Raw genomic sequence first — 14,626 nt, forward strand, 5'->3', positions numbered from 1 at the left:
AGTACACAGTGAGTGAGAAGGAAATAAAACCGTGGGTCTGAAGAAGTTCAGATGTTTGCCAAGTGCAGTGGGAAAGCAGTGAATGAGAGGTGTCCTGATCCAGTTTGCACTGAAAGAGGAACAATTGATTTTGGCTGCTGCATAAATGGATGGGGTGGGGATTCAGTAAGAGTGGAAGTTGGGAGACCCACATAAGGTTAGGAATTTGGCGTGGTAGTCCAGGAAGACGATGTCTGAGAAGATGGAGAGAAGTAAACAGGTTCTCTATATTTGGAGGGAGAATCAGCAGGGCTCATCGGGGGATCAGATTGCGGGGAGGTAGCGGGGCGCTATTCTGTTTACTCTGTGTGCACGTGTGTGCTTATGCCTCTACTGCTGAGACTTAATTGTTTCTACAAAGAAACACTAACCTTTCCTCTTAAAAGTGGAATTGTTAAATTTTCACTGTTCATACAAAGAAATGTCAATCTTTGAAAAATACATAAATGGTCTTTGTATCAATTAGAAACTTTCCTTCCTGTTTGTGGGTGAATAATATCTGTTGTGTGAATATACACACTACATTTTCTTGATCCATTCATCTGTCAGTGAACACTTGGTTTGTTTCCACATTTTGGCTCTGAATCTTGCTTTTGAATTATTGTTTGGACTTTGATGAGAAGTATCTCTGTTGTTCAGGATGTGCCCAGAGGTTTATTCTGTCTTCTGATCACTTCCATATTTCTAATTAGCCCAAGCAATGCATACGTAGAGTCAAATCAGTTCATCCAAGGTGCAGGGACTGAGTGTCTCTTTGGTTTGCACTCGTGGACTTTCTGAGATGTTCTAGGTCTCAGAGGCCGTGCAAAGAGTGTCTGAGGTCCTCCAGAGCTGCCACAGCCTGGCTCTCCTCAGGGTCTGCACTGCTGGGAAAAGCACTGCTGCTTGAGGACCTGTGTCCCTCTGCTGTAGACGTTGCATTGTTAGGAGGCAAATGAATTCAGATTTGCGTTCATCATGCTTTCAACCATCACAGCTGATTGGGTCCTTGTATAACAAAACAGAAGTTCACTCTCCCTCTTGGCTAACAGGCTTTCAAATATTAGAAGGTTGGTATTCTGTCCCCATGAAAATTTCTCTTGTATACTGTGAAATACCCTGATTGCTTTATCTAGTCTTCAGATCTGGATTTGCATAATCCCACCCCACTGCACCTTGTCCAAATGTGCAACAGTCGGGTGGGACCCATCTTAAGATGTGTTGGTATGTTGTCCAAAAATGGCGTAAACAGCCCAGATTGAATGTGATGTTGTAAGTGAGCAGGACCTTGTGGGGCCTTCCTGGGACGGATTCTCCCCATGTCTTCTGCCTGCTTCTTGTCTTTAGAAAATTTTAGCCTCCTAGCCTTCCGTGAGTTGGAAACAAACAATTTAATCAGAGAAGGGAGAAAGTGCCAAAAGAAAGGAAAAGAGTCCCAGAAGACCAAATAATACTAGTGTAGCCGTTAAACAAAGTCAAGGACCTTTAGTTCCTCCTCAAGGGCTGTAGATACTGTTCTGAGCCACGTCCTTGGAGCTGTTTTGCAGAGACTGAAGCCCCCAGCAGGGGGGAGGAAGGTAACTGCATGCTGCCCACAAGCATGTAGACCCCAGACCAGCTGGAACCAGCCGGTTGATGATGTTGACCTCAGATTACCTCACCACCAACCAATCGGAAGAATGTCCACAAGCTGACCACACACCCCTCAACCTCCTCTCCCTCACCCCACTCGTTTGTAATTCACTTTAAACATTTTTTAAATTTTATATTGGGAGTATAGTTGATTTACAGTGTTGTGTTAGTTTCCGGTGTACAGCAAAGTGATTCAGTTATATGGACACAGATATCTATTCTTTTTCAGATTGTTTTCCCATTTAGGTTATTACCGAATTTTGCTTTTTTTTCGTGGTGCTGTGTGGCTTGTAGGATCTCAGTTCCCTGACCAGGGATTGAACCCGGGCCACGGCCGTGAAAGACCAGAATCCTAACCTCTGGGCCACCAGGGAACTCCCTAGGTTACTACAGAATATTGAGTAGAGATCCCTGTGCTCTACAGGAGGTCCTTGTTGATGTCCTGTTTTATATATAGTTGTGTGCACATGTTAGCCCCAACCTCCTGATCTATCCCTCTCCCCCACCTTTTCCCTTTGGTAAACATAAGTTTTTTTTCTATGTCTGTGAGTCTGTTTCCGTTCTGTTCAGAAGTTCATTCGTATCACTGTTTTAGATTCCACATAGGAGTGGTAGCGTATGGTATTTGTCTTTGTCTGACATCCTTCACTTAGTCTGATAATCTCTAGGTCCATCCATGTTGCTGCTCATGGCATAATCTCATTCTTTTTTATGGCTGAGTAGTATTCCATCACACATATGTACCACATCTTCCCTATCCATTCCTCTGTCGATGGACATTTAAGTTGCTTCCATGTCTTGGCTATTGTAAATCGTACTGCTATACATATTGGGGTGCGTGTGTCTTCTTGAATTATGGTTTTCTCTGGGTATATGCCCAGGAGTGGGATTGCTGGGTCCTACGGTAGCTCTAGCTTTAGTGTTTTGAGGAACCTCCACACTGTTCTGCATAGCGGCAGCACCAGTGTACATTCCCACCAACAGCCTCACCCCATCTGTAAACACCTTTCCCTGAAAGCCACGGGGGAGTGGGGGCCTTTTGAGCCCTAGATACCTGGACCCCTTGCTTGTTGCCCTGCCGTAAACGCGGCACTTTCCTTCACCGTGACCCGTGTCCGTAGATGGGCTTTAGTGCGTGCGGGCGAGTGGACCCAAGTGTGGTTCCGTAACAGCGTGTTTGGAGATCAGCAGAACTGTCGCCTCTCCTCCTCTCTCTTCCTCCTGCGGATGCAGTTTAATACAACAACGGCTGTAGCTCTAGTGCAGAAATATCAGTGGGGTGAGGCAGAAGGGCTTTGTCAATACAGTCCTTTGGGCATGAGAGTCACGTGGAGAAAATATTCCAACACAGATGCCTGGACCCAGCCTCACAGATTCTAATTCCACAGCACTGAGCCAGGGCCTAATTTTAACCTTCTCAATGGACATGCTTCTGATGTGGAAATGACTGGGTGGGATGTGCCACCCAGGCTGGTGCAGTAGGGGGTCTTCAAGGCATCGTTGAATGCAATAAGCAGGAGGGAGGTGAACCGTGACCTGGATTTCAACCAGGCAGCCTCTGGCAGGGCTGTGGCCGGGCCATGGGTCCACAGCTGAGCAGACGTCTGTGTCAGCCTGCAGTCCTCCTGCCAACGGGTCCGTGACAAGCCCTCCAGCGGCCTGGTGCTGCTGCGGATGAGCAGCCCTGGGATCGGAGTTCAGCCCAGGCACCTACCTGCTACATACATAGTGCATGTGCTTGTGAGGAAACCGCCCTCTCCACCAGGAAGCCTGGAGCACATCCTCCCGTACAGCCCTCAGAGGGGACCAACCCTGCTGACACCTTGATCTCAGACTTGCAGCCTGCGTAAATGTCGGACAGTGCATTTGTGTTGCTTAAGCCCGCCAGTGTGTCGTATTTTGTGACGCAGCCCAAGTAAACTGCTACGACCTGTATTTTGAATAAGAAGGAATTCACATGAGACGGTCACTTTCCTGCTTCCCCTGCCTTTATTTTTTTATTTTTATTTGTAAAAAATTATTTATCTCTCTTAGGCTGCATCGTGTCTAATTGCAGCACGCGGGCTTAATTGCCCCGTGGCGTGTGGGATCTTAGCTCCCGGACCAGTGTTCCCAGGCTTTGAACCCACGTACCCTGTATTAGAAGGCGAATTCTTTACCACTGGAACACCAGGGAAGTCCCTCCCCTGCCTTTAAATTAAGACGTGTCGCTGAGCTTCAAAGAAGAGCCTGTCCTTTTCTGTTAGATTACAAACTTGAGTTTTCTTCTTAAACAGTGCGTTTCCTGGTTGTGGTAGATGTGTTAGTGTTGAAAACAATGGTTGAGAGACTTTAAGAGGAAAATGATTTTACAAATCCTGAAGATGGGTGCCAGTTATCTTGATAAAATTGGTATGTTAAGAGACCCAAAATAAACAGGAGAAAACACAGGCAACTACTTAGGAAATGCAGGATGGGAAAGGCTTCTTCAAGTACAGTGTCCAAGCTGATGAAAAGTATGAAGTGAAAGTGAAAGATTTGAACACAAAATATCTTTTTAAGTGTCTGTATAACAGAATGTGAGAGTAAAAAATTAAGTTAAAAAGAGAAAGAACAGGGATTGACAGATACACACTTTTATATGTAAAATAGATAAACAGTAAGGACCTACTGTATAGCCCAGGGAACTATGTTCAATATCTTGTAATAACCCATAATGGAAAAAAGAACCTGAAAAAGAATACATATATTCTTACATAAATACATGTAACTGAGTCACTTTGCTGTACACCTGAAATATTGTAAACGAAGTATACTTCAATAAAAATAGATAAGTGACAAAGTAGGGAAAATATCTGTATTTAATAGAAATGCAGATACAAAAAGAGAAAGCTTTATATTGTAAATCTCCATATATATGAAGAGATCTTAATGAAAGCAAACTAAAAGGTGGCCATTGCTGCTTCTGGTCAAGGTGAAATCGCAGGGTCCAGGTTTACCCTCCTAGCTTCAACAACTTTAAAAAGGGGGAAATGTATGAAATGACAGTTTTTCGCCTTTTGGAGAGAGGGGAGAGTCGTGAGAGACATCAGCTCACTGCTGGACATCCTGTTCATTGGGATGACTCTGTACTTATTATTCCCTTTTTTAGAGCATTTCCTCAAGACAGCTTGTAATAGAAAGACTTCCAGAGAGTGTCCAGGGCAGGGGGCTGGGGAGCCCAGCATGTCTCTGGGCTGGAGGGATAGAGTGAGGTGTTGAGGTGGGCACAGCAGCTGGGGTTCACAGGCCACCCCAGTCTTCTGCTGAGACACGGTCAGTGCATGTGGGTGAGGTGAGAACTGGAGGCCTGGTGGCGTGCTCATGGGCGCACTGCCCTTCCAAGGCGCTTCCCAGCAAGGTACTCCGTGTAGCTGATGTCCTTACGTGGTGAACTTGGAAAATGCGAGAAATGCGCCCTGGAGGTTTGCCAGGCTCAGGCTCAGAGGAGGTGTGGTCGCTGTCATTCCCACACAAGCAGCATTTCATCGGTGAGAATTCAGGCAGAGGCCACAGTCAGCAGCAGCAAGAACTGGAAAAGACCATTCGTGGCTCTAAGCAGCCACTTCCAAGAGCAGTTTTGGAGAAGCACACATTTTGTGCAGGATTCATTTAATGTGGCAGTTCAGCTGGGGAAATCAGGAATGGGTTAGGTGCTTATTCATTTGCATGAATCATCACTTCTTATTTCCGTTTTTAGAGGATTTCCTCAAGACGCTTGTAATAGAAATACTTCCTCTGTCCCTTTCGTAAGTATCTAAATCTTTTTAAAAGCTAAATCAGTCTCTTGCCAGCATTACAACCCAGGAATGTTTATGTTAAGGACCTGAGAGCTATCTTCTTTATCTCTCTGTCACCAGGGGAGTTTAGGCTAGGTGTTAGGCACTTTCCTCTGAGCTATAAGTACGTGCTTGTCCTAGAGATAGGAGAAGTTGTCTTTCTCCTTTGGATAAAGGGTATTAACTAGCATGGACAACCACCGAGATGACCAGGTGAATTTAGGATGTACTCTGAAAGAATGTATGCCATTTTTATGGTGGTGTCAAGTCTATTCCCATGAGGCAAGTTCCCGTTTATCTTGAGAACTTGTATGCAACAGATTTTATCTGCTGAGCTATAAAAAAAAAAAGGTGAGGTTGATTTCATTTGCACAAACATTAGTGGTTCACCTGTGGGTGCACAGCACAGTCTGGTTTAATGGTTATTCAACAGTAAAACCGTTTTCCTTATCTCTACATTTGTGGAGAGGATTTTCTCGGTTGGCGAGAGATTTTTTATTTTTATTTTGTGTGTTCGTTAATTAATTAATTAATGAGACTGTGCTGCACAGCATGCGGGATCTTAGTTCCCCAACCAGGAGTCAAACACGTGCCCCCTGCAGTGGAAACTAGGAGTCTTCACCACTGGACCACCAGGGAAGTCCCTGGAGATTTTATTTTTACCTTTTCCCCTAGCAGCTTTTAAGGAACAGTTGGCCAAGAACACAGTTATATTATTTCACCCCCAGTGATAAATAGTGATAAATCATTACCCTTCTGATTCCATTTTTGAAAAATGATATTTTTACCTAACATAAACAGTATCCTGTATAAGAGGTAAGAGCCCAGGTATCTGTTTTCTGTTTTCGGTTTGTGTGTACGTTCTGATTTTCGTACAGTTTTTAATGCGTTGGTTGTGTAATCTAAACAGCTACAGTTTCTATTTTCTTTTCCTTCCGTGGGCAATATTAGTTTGTGTCATGGCTGGGCATTTATTGTATTCTAGGATTTGAATGAAAGTTGTAGCGTTTCAGTTAAGCGAACATGATACCCTCCTTCCCCTCTCCTGGTGGTGGGGGAATCTCAGATGTAACCCGAAATGTCCCAGGGCCGGGAAAGGACCAGGGAGCCTGGAGACCATCACACAGCCCCCACTTGAGGCCACACCTTTCCTTGATCCCTAACAGGAGTGAAGACAAATGGGCAATGGAGTCCCTGGTCCAGGCGGCACACCCTCGCAGCACAGCAGCACTTGAGCGCCAGATGAGAAGGAGACATTTCATACGTTCACTATCTTGACGGCACGGAGACTTCGGGGAGGCTTCTGGAGTCCGGGTACTTGTCCCGTGCTCCTGGCGGGCTTTGGCAGGCGGACTTCGGGCGTCCGCCTGCGCAGGTGCGCCTCATGATTTGTGCGTGTTGGCGCACGCGCACCGCCGCCGCACCGCCCCCGCTTCCTGTGCGTGCCCAGGTCGTCGCTGGCCGTCGTTCCCCCGTCTTGGCCTCTTGCGGGCGAGCATTTCGGGGCCTGCGGGGCGGTACGCTGTCCGGGCCGGCCGGCAGCCCGCGGGAGCGGGCTGTGCGGGCGAGGGTTCGCGTGGGCCGGGTGGAGGCTGGAACTGTGACCTCCGAGCTCGAGCCGCGGAGCCCGCGTTTGGGCCGGAGTGGCCGGGCGGCCGGCAGCGGTGCAGTGCCCGACCATGTGCAGCGCGGGGCCAAGCGAGGTCCCGGGAGGGACGTGGGCCCAGAGCCGGCTCCTCTGGCCCAGTGGTCTCGGGAGGCGGAGCGGAGGGACCCCGAGAGAGGAGCGCGCCCGAGGAGCAGCCCCCGGACCGGAGCCTCGGGAGCCCGGGGCCGGTGAGCGAGTCCCGACGGGGTAGGTGTTGCGTGTGCAGGCCTGTAGTTGGTTGTGGAGCCTGCGGCCCTTGAAGAGCAGGGCTTGGGGTAGCCCGCCCCGGGCCCCGCGGTAGAGCCACCTGGAGGGTTTGACCGCTTCCCGGAGGTGGAGGGGCCGGGCTGGAGGACAGGGCTGGCTGCTCCGGATGGGGCTCCCCTGGGACTTGTGAGCTCTGGGTGTCCTGGGGGAGCAGGGTCCACAGGCTCGGCCGGGACGTGCCGCGTCCTCCCCTCCGTCCAACCCCGATCCTCCACCTCCTCCTCGTCCTCCCCCTCCTCCTCGTCCTCCCCCTCCTGTCGCCGTCTCGGCATCTCGCACGTGTGTCTCAAGGCGCGTCAGCACCTTGGTTGTGTAATGTAAGCGTCCGCCGCCCCCCTGGGTTGTGCCCTGTGGAGTCGCACAGTGTAATCGGTGCAGGATGAGTCTGCAGGGCTTCTGTCCTGCTGCCTCGGGTGAGGAAGGAAGCGATGGGGCCTGAGAAGGGAGATGACTTGTCCTAGACCCTCACCGGGTGTGCACGTGGGGTCGCTCACAGGACTCCAAACTCCTAGGGCAGGTGTTCTGTCCACTTAAAGTCAGCTTTAATAAAAGATGTTTTCGAGCGTCGCACTTAAGTTTGTAAAGTTTGTATAAATCATTGCAAGACTGAAACGCACCTGAGTGTGTCCCTTTATTCTGGGTATCCTGTGGATGTTCTGATCTAAGTTGTTAACAGACTGAGAAGAGATAAACTATAAGCGTTTTTTAATTTCATATTTAATGACGGAGGTTTATTTTAATAGGATTCAATGTACACTCGCTACGGAAAAATAAAGTATCCCCTCAGGTACCAGAGTCACGTGGGAGTTACAGACCTGAGGGTGGTTGCTCCCTCCTTATTCTCACAGGCCCTTCTGAAGGTGAAAGGACGGGTCTCCCACAGGTGTCTCTTGTGGAGCGCGGGGCGGGTGCTCGTGCACCCCGAGCCGCTTCAGTCGTAGCTTCACTGCCTGCGTTTTCCTTCTCCAGGTCCGCCTCCACTGTCACAGTCCTGCACGTTGTTCCAAGAGCAGCGGAAAATGAGTCAGCCTCTGGTGAGTTTTGCTGTTTACGTATTTACCTGCTGCTGTTCTTTTGTGATAACACCTTGGGAGGCGAATAGTTCAAAAGTTAAAATGGGAAAGTAGGAGTAGGTAAAAGATGTGGTTAGACAAAGTGTAGAGGAGCAGGTCAGCACCAAGTGTTTCTGGCAAGTTCTACGTGTAGATCCCAGGATCCTCTTAGAGCCACAGTACAAGCCTCGTGTTCTTGACATTTGTGTCAGAACACCATCCCTTGCTTGACTTATATGGTCCTGCCAAATCACTTTTGTTCTCGAGCGTTAAAAGGTTTCCCTGAGGATCCCGCTGTAGGCCGCGAGCCTTCCTGAGAGACAGCCCCTAACGTGTTGACATTGGTGCCTTCCTTGTGCTTCCTGTAAGCTGAGAGCGTGCTGTCCAGGGAGCACTCAGTGCATATAAGTTGTCTGTTCAGTAGAACACCGTTGTCACATAGGTACATTGTTTTCAGTGCTCAGTCGAGGGATGCAATGAGGATCATCTGGAAGAACAGCCTTGTCACCCTTCCAGTAAACTGCGCTCTTTGTCTCTTACAATCTCAGAGGGTCGCGCTACACACCATGCAGTGAGGTCTCTGGCAAAGATTCTTGTTTCCCAGCTGAATTGTCTCGTGCAGCCTGCGGTCTTGGTTCTGCCCCTCCACGGAACCTGATCCGGTTGAGGTGACCTGGCATCCAGCATACAAAGCGGTGGAGATTTGCCAGTCGTCACCTCAGACCACTGTCGCCTTGCCATCCGCAGAGTCTGCTCTGTTGGTTTCTGTGACAGATCTCTCCTTGCTGTCTTCCTGACTGACTCTGTCTTCCGCCCTCTGTGTGTGTTGTCGTTTCACCCTTGGTCCATGACTCTCCACCCCGTCTGATCTCACCCTCTGGTGCTTTTCACCTCCAGCTCTGTCAGTTCTCCCACCTGGACCCGACAGATGCCTCTGTCCAGCCACTTGCCAGCATCTCTATGGCGTTTGTCCAAAGGGCACCTCGGATGACTAGATCCAGTAGATCCAGAAATGATTATTTACAGCTCCCCTGCCCCTTGCCTTGTCCTGTTGTCTCTGGCGGCTCATCGTTGCATCATCCAGCCTGTCACCTGCCCAGAAAAATGAGTTCATTCTAAAGTCCTTCTCCATCCTCTGTTACCACGTTGTAGTGTGAGGCTTGTTAATGTCGTCTTCTGAATGGTTTTTATTCGTTCTCCTTCATCCCATACTTGCTACCATTAAAACAGCTTATCTGTTCATTTCTGTAGTTACAGAAACTTCTTTTCTGTGCCGCTACCTCTTTCCTCCAGCAGCTCAAGTGTATTCTCCACGCTGAGTATTTCTCCTAAAATATTAATCACAGCGTTTTGTCTGCATGTGGGAAGCACTTTAGAGGTTCCCTGGGTGACTGGACAAACGAGGTTGCCGTTCCGCGGAGCCATTAACCATCGAGCCCAGCACTGCGGGGAGGTCCTAACTCGCCGATGATGCGTTTGGATGGATCTGTGGGGTAAAATCCTGATCGGAGAGGCTTAGGAGAGAGTGGGAGAACTGGGTTTGTTCTGGTCCCAACTTTTTCAAGACATTTTGCTGTGACGGGGAAAATAGAAACTGGACAGTAGCTGGGGTAGGAGCTGAGGTCCGGGGAGGATGTTGTGTTGTGTTGTGTTGTGTTGTGATGGGAGAAATAACAGTGGGAATGATCCAGTAGATGCGTGTGGGGGAGGGGAGAGCTGCTGCCCGTGGTCCTGGAGTGGGGAGGGGATGGCAGAGCTGGGTTGCAGGTGGGGAAGCCCTCCGATGGCTTCTGTGTTCTCAGGGAAGCAGCTCCTCAGCTGAGGGTGAGGGTGAGGTTGGGGGGTTGAGGGGAGAGCAGAGCTCTGGGGCCCAGCTCCATCGTGACCATCAGCACACACAGTGCATCCAGCTGGGAAGACTGTACTTGCCTTCCCTGCCTGAAAAGCCATCTCCTTTCTTAAATGTGGGAGTAATTACTCTTTGGGGAGCCTATGTAATTACATGGGTGCTTCTCAGCTCAAAACGAATTGAGTGCCAGTTCTGGCCACGGACATTTTCTTCTCTGCTGATGGAAGGGTCCCCAGAGGAAGTGTCCTGCTTGCCTGGCTCTTGGCCTCGAGGACCCTTCACACCATCTAGTGTTGTGTCTTTTATCTTTGACATAAGCATCAAATGTCTTCAGGTTGTGCATGTGATCTTAAGAAGCAATTCCCTGCTTCCAGGAGCTTTTGTTCTCCTCGGGAAAGGCACTTCACAGACGTAATTACGGGAGAGGACGGGAATCCTGCCCGTCGATACGTAGGGAACTCCAGAGTGCTGACAAAGCAGAGCCTGCTTTCATTTATTTATTTATTTATTCATTTATTCATTTAAATTTTTTATTTGTTTACTATTTAACTTATTCAGTTTCAGCTGCGTTGGGTCTCTGTTGCTGCGCGCGGGCTTTGTTCTCTAGTTGCGGTGAGCGGGGGCTACTCTTCGTGGCAGTGCACGGGCTTCTCATTGCGGTGGCTTCTCTTATTGTGGAGCACAGCTTATAGGCATGCGGGCCTCAGTAGTTGCGGGTCGTGGGCTCAGTAGTTGTGGCACGCAGGCTCTAGAGTGCAGGCTCAGTAGTTGTGGTGCACGGGCTTAGTTGCTCCGCAGCATGTGGCATCTTCCCAGACCAGTGTTCGAACCCGTGTGCCCACCATTGGCAGGCGGATTGTTAACCAGTGTGCGACCAGGGAAGTCCGAGAGCCTGGTTTTAAATGCATTGTCAGAGCACGTGGCTCAGTGACTCGGGGAAGGGGGACGGCCCTCAAGTGCCCAGGACTTGGGTAACTGCAGAGGTTGGCGAGGCTCTCAGAGCAGCGTGAGGTGGACTGGATGAGGCTCCTGAGGTGCTGGTAAGGACCTCCCTCCTTAGGATGTGGGCCTCCCGTCAGGAAGAGCGGGACGTGAAGGCAGGCAGACCCTGAGTTTGACTGAAGAGCCTCCCCTCTGTGCTGGTTTTGGTTTCTTCCTGTGGAGAAACTGAAACCTTGTAATTGGGACAGTGAGTCATCTGATCAAAAGATGTCATGTGTAGAGACTGTGGACGGCATGAAACGCGGAGTGGGGTGCGGTGGGTCAAGTCAGGGGGACTCTGGGCTCCAGCGCGATGCCCGACAGGAAGGGGCGAGGCCGCGGCGTGTTCCCGCTCATCCTAGGCCCCGGTAAGCAGTATGGACGTTCCCTTGGAGTTTTTCTGAATCGTGAATGAGGTTGAGAGTATTGTCACGTGCTTAGAAGCCGTTTCTTCTTTTTAATTGGTGGACAGTCTTTAGCGCAGCTTTAGGGTTACAGGAGACTCAGAATCGAGCAGACAGCGCTTTCCTATACCCGTCCCTCTGGGTTCCCCCCATTGGTAACGTCTCTGGCCTGTGTGGCGCGTCCTCTCAGTGATGGATCGGCATTGACACCTAATTCTCCCCTGGAGTCTGTAGTTTATATTAAGGCTCACTCTCTGTGTCCTACTGTTCAGGTTTGGACAGGTGTGATGACCTGCAGCCACCACTGCAGTGCCACCCAGAACCATTTCACTGCCCGAAACATCCCTGGGGGCCACCTGTTCACCCGCCCAGTGCCCCCAGGCCCCCGACAGCTGCTGGTCTTGTTACTGTCTGTGTATTTTTGCCCTTTCGAGAATGTCACGTAGTTGGACTCCTTCATTCTGTGGTCTTTTCAGACTGGTGTCTTTCTGTTTTTGTATGAAGGGCCTGTTCATGTCCACTGCCCGTCTTACTGCCCCAATGCTTTCCTGTGTTGTTTTTTTTTTTTCTGTGTGCGCGCCTCTCACTGTTGTCTCCTCTCCTGCTTCGGAGCTCAGGCTCCGGACGTGCAGGCTCAGCAGCCATGGCTGAAGGGCCCAGCTGATCCGCGGCATGTGGGATCCTCCCGGTCCGGGGCACGAACCCGTGTCCCCTGCATCATTTGGCACTGGAAGGCTTCCAGAAGCCTCCCCCTTCCATTGCAGCTGAGGAAGCAGCTCCTCAGCTGAAGGTGTGGGTGAGGTTGGGGGTTTGAGAATAGGCAGGTGGAAGAACTCCTCAGTCTGGAAGACACGATGTGGGAGGGAATCTGAGTAGCTCATGTAACGTGTGTATAGATTATTCACTAAATCTTGAGTTAGCTCTTAAGATTGAGAAGCAGCAGCATTAGGGAATAATAAGCGAGCTGTCCTCCACATCCTAAGACACGGTACCAACTGAGACTATAAATCTGCAGGTCCAGATTCATTCACAGATGGTAGGCTGATGGGAAGCTGTTAGCCAGAGTTAGGGGGTTAGGGAGCAAATCCCCAACTTAGATTCTGTAGAGGGTAACAACCTGCCTCTCTCATGCAGGGGGAGATGGAATTCTCAGCTCCATGCCTCAGGACTCCGGTCCATTATCATGGCTGTTGTAATCTGTTTCTGAAGTGGTCTTTTCTACAACATTGAAAAAAGTGACTGCATTATCCTGAACATTTTTATCAAGTAACAAATCAGCTGATATAAATGCATAAAGTTGGCTGAAAGCAGGCCAGGATTTCAAAGCCCCTTCGGCATGTCTAGGTTGGGCACACGTCATGGAGCCTAAGAGTTTATTTAGATGGGGAATCTTAAAAAGCTGCGACTAAAAGTGACCATGAAATCATCAAACTTTTAAGTTTGAAAAAGGCTCATTCTTTTTCATATGTAAAAAATCATTAACTGAGTCATTAAAAGAGCTTTTTAAAAAGCCTCCTGTCAAGAGAGTGACAGATACAGAACTTTAAACCCATGCCTCTGGGGCCAGTGCTCTTTCTGTCATAAAATGTTTCTCCCTAACATTTGATGAATCAACACACACACACACACACACACACACATACACACACACACACACACAATGTTAAGACCCAGTGTTCACTCTTCAACTTGCTTTCAACCATATGGAAACTTTATGGATTGAGTCTTTCAGATATTATTTCAGAGCAGATAAGCCAAACGCTTTCTCTCACCTGGCTCCAAGCACTGTTTAGTCTTCTCCAACTGGGTGTAATTATTCACTAGGGATCTCGCCTGTTGTTCAACACTCAAACTTGTGATGGCCATGCTGTGGACTCCATTGTCTTGAGAGGAAAGTTTACACACCAAAACATTTGGGTGGGTGAAAGGAACACAGGAGAGGAGACTAGAGGAAAGGTATCGGTGAATATGTAGTGAGTTGTTGCTCTTCTACCTTGATTATGCCTGACTGGCTATTTTTATTAACATGAGCTTGTGCTACATGCTTGATGCATGACACACGCAGACTCCCTTAACTTAGAACATAATTGTGGCACATGTATCTCCAGCTACAAATATAGATACAAAAGAGCCTAAGGAGCTCTGAGAGTCACATACCTTCATTTATTTTTTTGACTTTTTCTTTTTTTGTGAGAATTGAATAGAAATAAAAGCTAAAAAGTATCCCTTATTCACCTAGCAATTTCTTCTCATCTTCCTTTTCTCAGGTAACATCTCTAGGAATCCTCCCATACCCAGGAAAAGATAGTTTCTCCTGCTCTTTACAATCAAAACCCCCTGGGCAACCCTTTCTCATACCTTTTATAGTAGAGTGTTGAATTGTGGATTTACTTGTCTGAATCTTCTTGAACCTGTGAGAAAATTGAGTGCAGGGTCTGAATCTTCCAACAGTGTATCTTCCAGTGCCAAGCACGAAAGAGTCAACTAACATGTAGCTTTAAAAAAAAAGTATCTTGTACATATTGTAAGTGTTCAATACATTTGTACATCAAATACATGAAATAACCAAGGCTGAGAAATATGATAGGAAAAAATTAATATTAAGGAGGATTTATAAATGAGTAGAAAGGGGATTTTAGAGAAGAAATCATGATTTAAGATTATTGTTTTTTTTTAACCTGGTATATGTTGCGGATTGCTATAGAAGAAAAGGCAGTTCAATACTTTGAAAATGTGTGAAGTCTATATTCATTAGTTCATCAGCTAAAATAAGGTGGTATGCCCATAGCTGCTCATCTTTCAAAAATTTTCATAAATGTCAACTTGTTGAAAATATTTATGAAACTAATTTTTCTTTACCTTTTAAATTCTCTTGGAATTAAACATGGTGATTTACCACTAAGACCTTCAAGATGTATTAACTTATTTAGGCCACCATAATAAATTTGAGAGAGTCTTTGTACAGAGATGCATTTTAA

General features: G+C 48.1%; 1 protein-coding gene across 4 annotated transcripts in view; it reads left to right on the top strand.

Annotated features, from left to right (window-relative positions):
• Positions 1–14,626, top strand: part of LOC308611634 (uncharacterized protein) — a 97,505-nt gene that overhangs the window by 18,500 nt on the left and 64,379 nt on the right. For 2 of the 4 annotated variants that reach the window (XM_081260347.1, XM_081260346.1), the window contains exons 1-2: positions 6,892–7,302; positions 8,332–8,396. In XM_081260347.1, coding sequence (XP_081116473.1) covers positions 7,127–7,302; positions 8,332–8,396 — 241 coding nt within the window. In that variant the 5' untranslated portion in view covers positions 6,892–7,126. Of the gene's footprint in view, positions 1–6,891; positions 7,303–8,331; positions 8,397–14,626 lie in introns of those variants that run through there. The other 2 variants (XR_014014978.1, XR_014014979.1) reach the window with 1 other exon arrangement.

The sequence above is a fragment of the Mesoplodon bidens genome, assembly GCF_964165515.1.
Source record: "Mesoplodon bidens genome assembly, contig: HAP1_SCAFFOLD_118, whole genome shotgun sequence".
Classification (NCBI taxonomy): domain Eukaryota; kingdom Metazoa; phylum Chordata; class Mammalia; order Artiodactyla; family Ziphiidae; genus Mesoplodon; species Mesoplodon bidens.